The sequence below is a fragment of the Bombyx mori genome, chromosome 2 (genome assembly GCF_030269925.1).
Source record: "Bombyx mori chromosome 2, ASM3026992v2".
NCBI classification, from domain to species: Eukaryota; Metazoa; Arthropoda; class Insecta; order Lepidoptera; family Bombycidae; genus Bombyx; species Bombyx mori.
The window spans coordinates 5,296,788-5,309,290 of record NC_085108.1 but is presented as its reverse complement, the minus strand read 5'-3'; the positions used below and the strand labels follow the sequence as shown (position 1 = coordinate 5,309,290).

At 35.4% G+C, this 12,503-nt stretch overlaps 2 protein-coding genes across 3 annotated transcripts; both read right to left on the bottom strand.

The window, feature by feature from the left end:
• Positions 1–28: 28 nt before the first annotated feature.
• Positions 29–3,254, bottom strand: LOC101736864 (translation machinery-associated protein 7 homolog). Its single transcript, XM_004933239.2, has 3 exons — positions 3,059–3,254; positions 874–996; positions 29–346 (listed from the first exon to the last, which is right to left on the bottom strand). Exons 2-3 carry the CDS (start codon positions 994–996, stop codon positions 275–277), a joined length of 195 nt encoding a protein of 64 aa, XP_004933296.1. The 5' UTR covers positions 3,059–3,254; the 3' UTR covers positions 29–274.
• A 2,727-nt stretch (positions 3,255–5,981) lies between these two features.
• On the bottom strand, positions 5,982–9,253 carry LOC101746964 (kunitz-type serine protease inhibitor homolog alpha-dendrotoxin). Of its 2 annotated transcripts, XM_062672166.1 has the most exons (3): positions 9,079–9,176; positions 6,500–6,563; positions 5,982–6,194 (listed from the first exon to the last, which is right to left on the bottom strand). In XM_062672166.1, exons 1-3 carry the CDS (start codon positions 9,140–9,142, stop codon positions 6,008–6,010), a joined length of 315 nt encoding a protein of 104 aa, XP_062528150.1. In that variant the 5' UTR covers positions 9,143–9,176; the 3' UTR covers positions 5,982–6,007. The 2 variants fall into 2 exon arrangements, 1 of the variants encoding a protein (XP_062528150.1); XR_009974892.1 differs by lacking the exon at positions 6,500–6,563 and having other exon boundaries at positions 9,079–9,253.
• Positions 9,254–12,503: the final 3,250 nt, after the last annotated feature.

The following is a 12,503-nucleotide window of genomic DNA, read 5'->3' as shown; positions in this document are numbered from 1 at the left end:
ACTTATTAGTTGAAAAAAATAAAACAAGTTTAATATTAAAAATGACGATTTTACTTTATTTTAACAAACTGAAAAATATTGTAATATACGTTTTTACAAATGCAGATGACATATTCGAAAGATATCATATTAAAGTATGTTAACAAGATTCTTGCTTGAAAAAATCTATTTTCTGCAAACACAACAATATACATATTGTATTAAACAGCCAAACTAGATATAAAATATTACAATTAAAATTAAGATAAGTATTCTAATAAATACAAAAGATATATCACTTTTTCCCGGATTTCTTTATTCCACCCTGGGTAAGTGGACCTTTTTGAGTTGCCTTCGCCTTGGCTTCCTATAAAATAAAGAAAATGTACAGAAAATTTCTTGTTTTCTCGTAAAGATTTTGAAGGGTTGGTATTATTTTATTTAAAAAAAAAACTGGTTTTAAATATAATATTTGCAATTGCATGTTTAGTTTTGTAGCACGAGATGAGTTGAGTGTAAGCCTCCGATTTTTCGTTATGTGCTTAGTGCGAGTTTTTTAACGTTCTCGATAGCGTAAAAGTTAACTAAATTTTGTATGGAATCGAAACGTTTGCCTATGTTTGCCATTAGGGGCGCTGTTCCAACTGCATACAAATTTGAGTTAACTTTTACGCTATCGAAAACGTTAAAAAACTCTCACTACGCACACAGGTGATACGTCTTCAACCCCGCCGTTTTATATGTCGGTTGACTCATGCTTCAAACAGCATGATTGCTTTATGGATTAAATTTGCAGGATTGTGGAAGCTACTGATCTGGGAATACAATTCAACTTACCAACATTATGAACATCATGGATACTTTAAAATCTATTTCAGAAGTTATTATATATACCTGAAGTGCCTTCTGTTGTTCTTTTAGCTTCTGTTTGTGGGCTAGATCGTCTTCGTCCATCTCCTTGGACTCCTTCTTGGGTGCTTTCAAGGGTTTCTTTTTGCCACCTTCACGGCCAGACATCTGAAGCAAAGATTTTCATGGAAATATCATGTTACAGATTATATTCTTACACATTTTATTATAAATATAATAATATTTGTGTTATTTATTTGTATGTTGTATAAATGACTAATGGCTGAACTCATTTGCGGGTAGTTACTGTCTCCAGTACTCCAAAATTCCTGATTCATCTGGAAATATAATGGCATTATCTTCAATTATCGTGATTCGTTGACACTATTGATAAAAACTATTTTTCAGTTTAATCGAGTTACAAATGTAAATTTGTAGTTTTTTTTATTGTCCTTGTAGGCAGATGAGCATACGGCCCACCTGATGGTAAGTCCTTACCGTCGCCCATGGACTTCAGCAATGCCAGGGGCAGAGCCAAGTCGCTGCCTACTGAAAGTCCAATGGTTGTTCTGGCATTTTTTTTCGTCTGTAGAATTCAACCCCTTCAAGAAACAGGCACATACCAAAAAAACTAATGTGTAGTAAAGTGATTTTGTAGCTTCAATACATAACAGTACATAGTAATTATGTCCGTTTAGATCGTATGTAAGAACTGTGTAGTTTATTTTTTAAAGGGAAAACCATTAATGATTCTCCTTCATTAGTTCATAATAATATTGCACTCAGCTTTAAGCAACAAACATAACTAAACATTTGCTGATCTGAACAAGTGCTTTTTTTTTAAATTATAAACTATTTGAAAAGTACATAGCCTTAAATGAAAGGTCACAGACGTAATTAATTGAGTAGATCAGACAAATCCTTATTAATACGCTTTTATTAGCTTCATACGTATGTTAATATGTAACGGAATCTTTGAACATGATTTTGACTCATTTAAAACGTCGGATTAACTAGAAATTTGGCATAATTATCAAAGACCAATGACAATTAGGTCCGTTATTTACTTTCGACAGTCAAAACAACAAATTCATTTGAGCCTTCCGTTTTTCACTTAGCAAATTGGAAACTGTAGTATTTGCCTTTTAAAAACAAATAATAGTTTAAAAAAAACAAAAAAACACACTTTTATAAAAAATCCAACCAAAAACTAGAAAATAAATTTTTTGTAAAAAAAGCATGAGTTGATTTTTAAGATATTATCAAATAGTTCATTTAATGTATTGCATTGAATGTGTACTTGGCAATGAGAAATATATTTTTTCAATTGACACCTTATAATAATTGCTAGCCTTGTAACATGCAAATTGTGTTATAAATTTAACCAAGAACGAGTCAAGGATATGTTTTAATATACAATTACACACATACTCATTTATACAATACGAACAAAGTTGCAAAAATGTAAATAAACATAAAGTGTTTTATTGTATTAGACACAATATGCTGAAGTATTAAAAGACTTTAAGAGTTAAATATTTACGATTCATTTCAATCAGGATGGGACTCGGAAGAGACATTATAATATATTTTGTAATAGATAAATTCACAATCGAAGTTTTCTAGACTGACTTAAAAAGAATACAGCAAACAATATGCTCAACAGGTGATGATATAGAAGACAGGAGGTTATGAGTAAATGGCTCATAGAAATTATTTGGTGAGGTAAAGAAAACAATAACATCAAGTACATAACATTACTATAAATTCAATGAAAAAAATTCCTTTCAGGTTGGTACAGAATTCCTTCGAAAAAAAAAAATTAACATCAGTACCTACATAGCCATTAGTGCCATTTACAAAAAATATTAAGTATTCCAGATGCAAAAAGTTTTGAATTGTAGATAGTTATTGTATTATAGTATTCATTGTTTTACATTTCACTCTTGTAAAGGTATGTTTCAACCCATATTTGTGTGAAAGTTTGGTTATAATTTTGTCAGATGCATGATCTATCGGATGGATCTAGTAATACATAAACTATTTAATGATAAATTTTTTTTAAATAAAGATTATTAATAAGAAACATTCGAACAACGCTATAGTATTCAATATAGTACTTTAATCGTATGTTTTTTCGCAATAACCTTACAATAATTAACTAGTTGAGTTTAGAAAACTAATACTATTTTTTAATACATACGCTAAACAATAAAATATGTCAACTTACGGTTGTACGCTGAAACGCTGATTAAATTACTAAATAGATGTTAAATGTAAATATCACGCGTTGGAGCACGATTATAATGTATTTAAGTATTTAAATATTTGGGAATTGGCCGTTCAATCATGAATCGATAACCAACCGGTGACGAATTTTGACAAGACATTGAGTAGTATAGTCGGATTTTTTATTAGACGAAGTCAACTGACGTTTACTGTGTTGTCAGCTTTTGATGAAATAAAAATAGTGTTGTGACAAAGTGAACGATTGAAAAAACTCCTGAATTAATGAAATTGCCTCGATTGTCTAATGAATAGTTGGTGTGCCGAATTGCCGATATCGGGTACGGGATTCGAATTTTAGGCGTGCTTTGTACATAGCAACGAGTTTTCGACGAAATATTATGTTCCTATAGTATCTACCTGTACTGAATACCGAGTGTTTTAAACATTAAGAAAAACATTGCGAGGAAGCTTGTAAGACTCTCCTATTTCCAATACATCATATAGTTGAAACTATAGATGTATAAAATATAACAATTAAAGGTAGGTAATGAAAATAAAAAAAAAACTGATTGTAGTTGCATACTACTAGTAACATAATATATTGGAGCACTTTAATACAATTTTATTGTAAAATATAAATAATATTCTTTTATAGTTTGAAATTAATGATTAACTCTTCACACTCATTGTTCATTCATGTGATTGAACGAGAACTGAACGCATCATCACTATTACTTTAAATATAGCAACATTATTTCACAAAGTGACATTAGCTACTGTCAGCTAGCTTCGTCTAATTAAAAATCCGACTATAGTTTCATTTTTCTACCGGAAAGGCCGAGGTATCACAGCACACAGCGTTATCTTTTATATAGGTATTCTGTTATATGAAAAATATTATGGATGAGGTGGTTATACCAGGCCATAAACTCCACAAAAAAAATAATTGATGAGGTGAAGTTGATTTATTTGAGACTAGAATCGATAGGGATGAAATTAAATGAAACGAGATGACGTAGGATGAAATAAAGTCTCAGTAAAATGGTGTTTTTTTATAAAGACTTTGTGGACTTTTTGGAAGAACCCGAGACACACCACAAAGCTCCTTCTACTAAATATCGAAACGAACGGTTCAGAATGGTTCAACAAGAATGAGACTCTTCTATGATGAGCACGAAGCTGGCACTACTTAGGAGAGGTTTTCCGGAAAGTGATAATACATTTCAATTAAATACTTATCACCTTCATTTTAATATTATATCCAATAAAAAATGAATTGCTATTCGTTAGTCTCGCTAAAACTCGAGATCAGCTGGACCGATTTGGCTAATTTTGGTCTTGAATTATTTGTGGAAGTCCAGAGAAGGTTTAAAAGGTAGATATATGTATGAAAATAATAGGAATTAAATAAAAATAAAAAATTTGTTTTTCCTTTGATGTGTCCCCCGTCGGACGAATCTTTTTGTTTATTTTATACAAAAGCTTATGTCTTTTATTTATCGATTGAGGCACAACGAAGTCTGCCGGGTCAGCTAGTTGTTTATATAAAATTTGTTCAAGTTTTCCTTTTTATATTTAATACACGCAATTGTGAATAACCTGAACTTGAACTCTAAAAAACGGCTAACTAACGAAGGTGTGAATTGAGCTGTCTTTTAATTTAGTTTCGCTCCAATGGTTCCTTTACACTACAATTAAAAACTAAGCTAAGAGTCAGTTAAATTACTTAGTGTTATAAAGAAGTTTGTTAGTATACTTCAGAAGGTCCTATTGAAAGATCATCAGATTTAAAAATCGTTAGGTGATCGTTACCGCTTTCTAGTGTATGATTGTAGTCTTAGGTTAGACTCATCCGGAATGCCTATCTGAATTCAGAGTCGGAATTCATAATTTGAACTCCGGCAAGCTAAGTACATACCTCACACATATCTTAAAAATTCAGATAAATCAGTAGTCTCCTGTTTCTCAGCTCAGGCAAACGTCTTGGGTATGGAAGTTGTAATACTCATCGCTTTACATAATATGTACTTTTTTAGCTTTAAATAATAATAAAAAAGTGTGTGTGTGCCATTCACACACGGTAGAAGTGAAACTTATAAAAATAAAAAAACAAACTAAATAGAAATAATTGTAAATCATCTTTTATAGTATGAGGTAGCGCCTTCTGTGAATTGATATTTTAACTTCACGTATAATGTGTTCTATTTCATTCTCTCGCCGGCTGAATACCGCCGGCCTATACATTTATGTGTTTGTGTCTATATGGACTTATTTTTTCGTTTCGTTTCATTTCGTTTCATCGAGTTTAAAATCACAACGATTCTAAAGAAGTTTCACTTCAAAAAAGAAACGCAAACGAATAGGCACACTGGATTCATCCTCTTAATATGAACAGAGTAAGGGAAAGTCAGTTTTACATTACGGCGAGAAAATTACGATAGTTTATAATAATAATAAATAATATTTGTAATAATTTAAAAAATAATTCATAATCTGATGTTTAGAAACACGCGCGTTATGAAATCATAATCTTAAATATTCCAATCCGGAATTCAGAACACTCGTCACTATTATTCTTACAGATCGATCTGAGAAAATCATAATCTGAAAAAAATCAGAATGCGTGTAGAGCATAATTGAATTGTATGCAATTCCGGGCTTTTTGAATAAATAATATGAATTCAGAATATGGATTCAGAGAGGAATTTCGGATGTATGAGTCCAGTCTTATATGTATCTCATAATACTAGTCTATAGAACGGCTAAGCTGTTTAAGGCTATTTAATCTGCGAAGATTGTAAAAAATGTACATTTGCGAGCATATCTCATCCCATATCATCTCATCTCATTTCATTTAAATTCATCTCAGTTGAGTTACGGTTTGTTACTCTATTTATTTTAATGTTGAAAGTTAAAATAAAACATTCTTTTGGTGTTAAAGTTTCAAATTTTAATCTTCTTCATATTTTCGTTGTTTTAGTACACTTCTAGCAGCTTTGTAGTAATTTTCCAGTGATAATTTTGCAGGATCACACGCTTTTACGCATTCATTTAAAGAATCAAATCTGTTTACGTTCCCTCCATAGCCCGAGTACGGAAATTTAATGCATTTCCTTTTGTTCAAGTCATAGGCGTACCTGAAATAATAACGATTAAATAAATAAGACGCCATATTACCTTCATTTTATATAACGTTGCAAAGGGTTTATTTATCATACGGTCTTAAAAATAGTTGTGTTGTGAGGATCCTAATATCAAGAAAATGTATTTCTCTAGATTGAAAATTCATTATTTGAGAATTATTTGTATAGCAAGAACGATCATGTCGCTGATGTCATGGCGGAATTTCCTTTGTTGACGTCAATGGACTCCAGTAACCATTTCATACCAAGTAGGCCGTGAGCTCATCTACCGATTTAAGCAATACAAAACAAATTATTACTTTGTAACGTATTCAGACTTATTCTTCTCTGTTTTCTTTCCGGGATCTATCTTCATATAGCAAACTTCATATGTTTCGGAAAAAAAAAAAAGTTTACAATATATCAATAATTAATAGAATAGTTAATAATATCACAATTATTTAGCTTTAGATTACGTTCGAATTCAAATAATAAAATAAAAATTCAATTAATTCTATATCCGGGTTACTGGTTTCGATTGTACTCAAAACCAGGTTTTTAATATTTATAATTGTCCTTAAGGGCAGACCTTAACGTCCATCTGGCTGTAAGCTCTTACCGCCGTTTAAAGATGTCAGTAACGTCAGGTATATTTATTGATGAGGAGACTCCTTAAAGGATACCGGTGAGCCGTTAGCTCACTAATCTAATCAGAGCCACAAATAAAAAGCTAGAAAAACAATGACATCAGTCAAAACAAATAAAAAAATGTATCTACATAAGTACTCAATGATTTTTGTTTATTTCTAAAATAAAACAATAGTGAATTTATAATCAATACCAGTTTAGTTGCGGCTTGACCTCGAATTCGAATTCTAATTTAGATGCTGTACCTAATTTATTAGATGAAGTCATAGTGATGTTAACTGAATTACTAATCGGAATCTCAGAATATTGGATCATAGATTTTATTTACGTCATTGACATTGTTTTTGTTTTCATAGACACGTTTTTTAATGAATTCCCGGATTTTGAAATACTTTGGGAGCCACTGGCTATAATTGATATGACATTTATTCCCGACGTTTGTTACCACGAAAACTGTTTAGTATTGGAAACTTTTTCTTCTTGTTATTTTATCCCCATCTCGTTTTCCATTCAGTCTGCTTAGTGCGAGTTTTTAAACGTTCTCGATCGCGTAAAAGTTAACTTTTATTAGTTAACTCAAATTTTGGTGGACCTGGAACAAAAACTGGTGGTAGGACCTCTTGTGAGTCCGCACGGGTAGGTACCACCGCCCCGCCTATTTCTGCCGTGAAGCAGTAATGCGTTTCGGTTTGAAGGGTGGGGCAGCCGTTGTGACAATACTGAGACCTTAGAACTATATCTCAAGGTGTGTGGCGCATTTACGTGTAGAGGTCTATGGGCTCCAGTAACCACTTAGCACGAGGTGGGCTGTGAGCTCGTCCACACATCTAAGCCATATAAAAAAAAAAATTGTTTGCAGTTGAAACAGCGCCCTTCCTAAGCGGCAAACATCGAACTCGATCCAAATTTGAGTTAACTTTTACGCTATCGAGAACGTTAAAATACTCGCACTAAGCACACAGGCCTATAACACGTTATCTCTGCTCTCACATCCTTCTCTTGCATATCATCTTTCACAGAGCCCATCCAAGACTTATTAAGACGCTCCCTCGTCATATTACCGTCGACTTTCACACCCAGTGAGTTTTTGGTGTTCAAAATACGGTAGATACCGAAGACCTGCCTATTTCTATGGAGACAACCGCAATCGCGACATGGTGATGGGTAGTAGCAATTGTGATCTATATTAATCACGTAAGACAGCCCATTTAAGACAGAAAAATGGAATTTATCTCTGCTGCGGCAGTTTGAAAGCCTGTCAAAGGTGATCACTCGTGAACATATTGATAAGTTCACGCTATGCGAAGCTTGTTTTAGACAGAAGCAATAAATTTTGTGAACGTCTAAAGGATTTCTTATCGTGAACTTGCAATCGTTCATATAATAAGGTGAATGTGAGTCTGTTCTGAGCTAGAACGGTCGCCGGTCATACCTGCTTGGAGCTAAATGAACTGCGGAACGATAACATAGCATAAAAATGGACTAGTTCATTTGATTCACTTAGACAAAGTAGTTCAGAAGAACGAATCATTCACAATTTAACTATATCGTAGGTACAGATTATCATTTTAAATAAATAGGTTTTTTTTATTTCTGACTAAATAAAGAGGAAATGTATATTAATCCCATCATATCGAAGCATATGATGTTTTTCATTGAACTAGAGGTCCCGCAGTAGTCGAAATTCGACTATAATTAATTGGAATTGTAAGTTTGTACACTATTATGATTGTAATTTATACTTCTATAATCACAAATTTCGCCAAGGCTACACTATAAAAAAATATTAATAAAGGCAAACAATATTTAATCTATTCTCAATTTGACCACAGACGTCAAGAACAAAAGTTTGACAATAAATAGTATGCATGCGTGTGTGCGTCAAATACATTGTATGTAGTGTGTGTAATGTTTTCTTTATTGATTTAATGCATTATTAAAAAAAAGCATCGTGCACTACTTCTTCTAATTTCTCTATAAGTATGGAAAATTTCATACTCCTCCGTCAACGAAATTTTCGTAAAAAGGGATACAAAGTTTTTGCTTCACGTATAAATATATAGACTTCTATTAAGTTTAACCCGTTCAAATAGCTGAAGAAGTTTCTTTGTTTAAGATATTTTTTCGAAATTTTAAACTTTAAATGGCTCTCACCTGAAATTGCAAAAATGTCGTTTAAACCAAATAGCCGCTCATTTTTCGATTGAGCCTACGAATAGCATTATAACAGTGAAGTTTGAGTGAAACTTACCAAGGCCATTGCAAATATTTAAAACAGCGTATATAAAAAACAATAGTATTAGTGGAACACGCATAGCGTCGTATCTTTTATGAAGCCTAGACTAAACTGGCGATCAGAGTTGATATCGACATTCTAAAGTATATTAAGGTTAGTGCGGTGTCGTGGTTTTGCTTAGATAAATTAAAAAAACTTTATTACCATCGCATCACCCGCCAACAGAGGTGCACGAGCTCACAGTCCACCTGGTAGTAAGTGGTTACTGGAGCCCATAAACATCTACAACGTAAATTCGCCACCCATCTTAACACAATAAGATATAAGTTGATAAGAATCTTTATTGAATTGATCACTATATTGACGGAAGAAAGCGGAAATGTTAGCCGCGTTTTAAGCTAAATAACTTTTTACCATATTATTTGTATTTATATTTATAGTTCTGGTGTAAAGTTGAATTTTTCAAGTTACGACAATTCCGCTTTTTCAGTCGATATGTTTATTAAATAAACCTTCTTCTATCTTTCAGTCCACAAACGTTCTGTTACGCCGGTAATAGTAGCGCCATCTATCGCTGAATAGTCGAAAGAATATCGAAGGATCTAGTAGCAACTAGAACGCTCGAGAAGTACAACGCCATCTATTGTCAGATAGCGCAAAACACAATGAAGAAAACAAAAAACACTCGAAATGTGTGAAATACTTTCGATAATTCTAGGGATATGGTATCGGCTATAAAAGCGTTGCAGAAATGGCACGCAGTCATTCAATAATCGGAACTACTCGAAGCGAAACACCGAACGAATCACCTGAAGCGAAGCGGATTGAATGGACAAAGGATGAGCATCGCTATTATGACCGGTCCTGCACTGGCTGCAACCAACGGATCCCCGCGACCCTCAACAGATATAATCGGTCCCCCTTGTGGGGGACCTTTTTTTTTTTTTTTTTTTTTCCACAGGAGAAAATCGCCGGATCCCCACCCGCGCGGCAGGTGGGGTATGTGGGAGTTGAACCTCACTAAAAACTCCTGCCGCTCACAACCGGCGCCCTACCTCGGACCGGGCCGGAGCCCAGTCGGGGCTATTGAAACGGCGGGACAGGGTTGACGCAGAGCACATTACATCCATCCCACCGTCCCACGGACGCCGGACCGGTGGCCGCCAGCGAAACGACCACCGGTTCCCTCGTTCAGCGGGCCGAGAGCCCGCTTTGATGGCGCCGCGTTACACCTTCCCCCAGAGCGGTCGGGGGAACGCGGTCTACCATCACCCGACTTTGTGGGGGACCTAGGTCCGCTACGTCTTCCGTTAATTAAATTAAATAAATATCAACTAATAAGAAATTTTCAATACACGGACGTTTCTGTGACAAATTTTTAGCGGTGTAGGTTTTAATATAAACAGTTTCAAGGCTGCTCGAAGTTTGTCGTATTCAAGTTCTGCGTCTCACGATTTCGGGTTTCTGGTCGTGTTAAACTTAAATTTAAGAGATGCACCTTTTTATTGTTTTAAATCAGCGCTTCTCAACCTTTTTTCACTGCTGTATGAGCCCTTTTACAATTCACAATATTATGAGTAAAACTTTCGTGATAACTCCGTATTTATCCCTAAAATGTCACGTCTCTCTTAAGGTCCATTGTCTATGTTATCTTTGAAATATATCTAGTATTCTATTCTGGAAAAACTTGTGATCTACACAGAGTTTGATGTAGGAATCCCTTTCGGGACATTAATAATCGTTGTCATCATTTAATTATTTATTGAAAGAATTTCTTAAACAGTCGCCGGTGCTTGTTTTGAAGTCGTCGTGGCCTAAAGGATAAGACGTCCGGTGCATTCGTATATACCGATGCAACGGTGTTCGAATCCCGCAGGCGGGTACCAATTTTTCTAATGAAATACGTACTTAACAAATGTTCACGATTGACTTCCACGGTGAAGGAATAACATTGTGTAACAAAAAAACAAACCCGCAAAATTTTAATTTGCGTAATTCCTGGTGGTAGGACCTCTTGGGAGTCCGCGCGGGTAGGTACCACCGCCCCGCCGATTTACGTTGTACCGGCTACATTAGTATTATATTCCATTTTGAGCGCGTTCATACTAGATGACGCTATTGTAAAGATGGCACACGAGTTCTACATGGGCTAGTTTAGATGGTTTTTATTTTTATTGCTTTGATGGGTGAACGAGCTCACAGCCCACCTGGTTTTAAGTGGTTACTGGAGCCCATAGACATTTACAACGTAAATGCGCCATCCACCTTGAGATAAAGTTCTAAGGTCTCAGTATAGTTACAGCGGCTGCCCCACTCTTCAAACCGAAACGCATTACTGTTTTACGGCAGAAATAGGCGGGGGTGGTGGTACCTACCCGCACGGATTCACAAGAGGTCCTACCACCTTAAACGAAGCATTGGCGAAGCAGCTGCCCTTGAGGTGTAAGGTCTCCTTTGGAGGCGCTCGGGTAGCTGTTAGCAAATCCCACCCCTCCTGGCTGAGCCTTTGCTCGCCCACTTGTTCTGGTTCTGGAAAAGCCTCCAGGCCAATAATTCTTCCTTCATCGAAATAAAAAAGGGCTACAGACTCCTTCGTATGTGATAGCATTTTTTTTATTGCTTCGATGGGTGGACGAGCTCACGGGCCACTTGGTGTGAAGTGGTTACCGGAGCCCATAGACATCTACAACGTAAATGCCGCCGCTCACCTCGAGACATTTCTAAGTTCTAAGGTCTCAGTTTTTCAGTAGTAGCTAATTGACCGGAGTCGCGCAGATATATTCCTGGATAGATGTCCAGATTAAGTATTTTAAATTTATACTCATTCAGCACACTATTCAAATGTCGTACACAAACACGAAAAATAATGTAATTACAGTAAAAGTAATATTTGATTATGTCATGTCAATTAATCATGTTTAAATATGACACAATCATCATCATCATCATCATTAACAGCCCAGTCTTCCACTGTTGGACATAGCCGAGCCCTTCGTCGCAAGCGACGGGTGCGACGAGAACGATGACCGGATTTTTTTAAAAATGATAAATCTTTTTAACCTGCATTGACGAAATACATCGATGGTGAAGGAGCGGTTGTCGCATCGTGTATTTTAAAGTTGAAAAAAAATTTGTTAAATTAGATGGTAGAAGGGTAAATTGTTAGTTGTTATGCGGTTGCATTGGAAGGATTAGGGCAATCGTAATACTGTTTGCAGGCTGTGTTATACGGCGTGAGCTTTTTTTTTTTATGATTGAGGAGTACTGGTGGCCCGAAGGCCTTTCCAGTTTCACCAGGACAGGTGGGCGAGCAAAGGCTCAGCCAGGAGGGGTGGGATTTGCTAACAACAGCCCGAGGGCCTCCGAAGGAGACCTAACAACTCAAGAGCAATTGCTTCGCGAATGAATCTACTACCGGATCGGAATCGCGACCCGCTGAG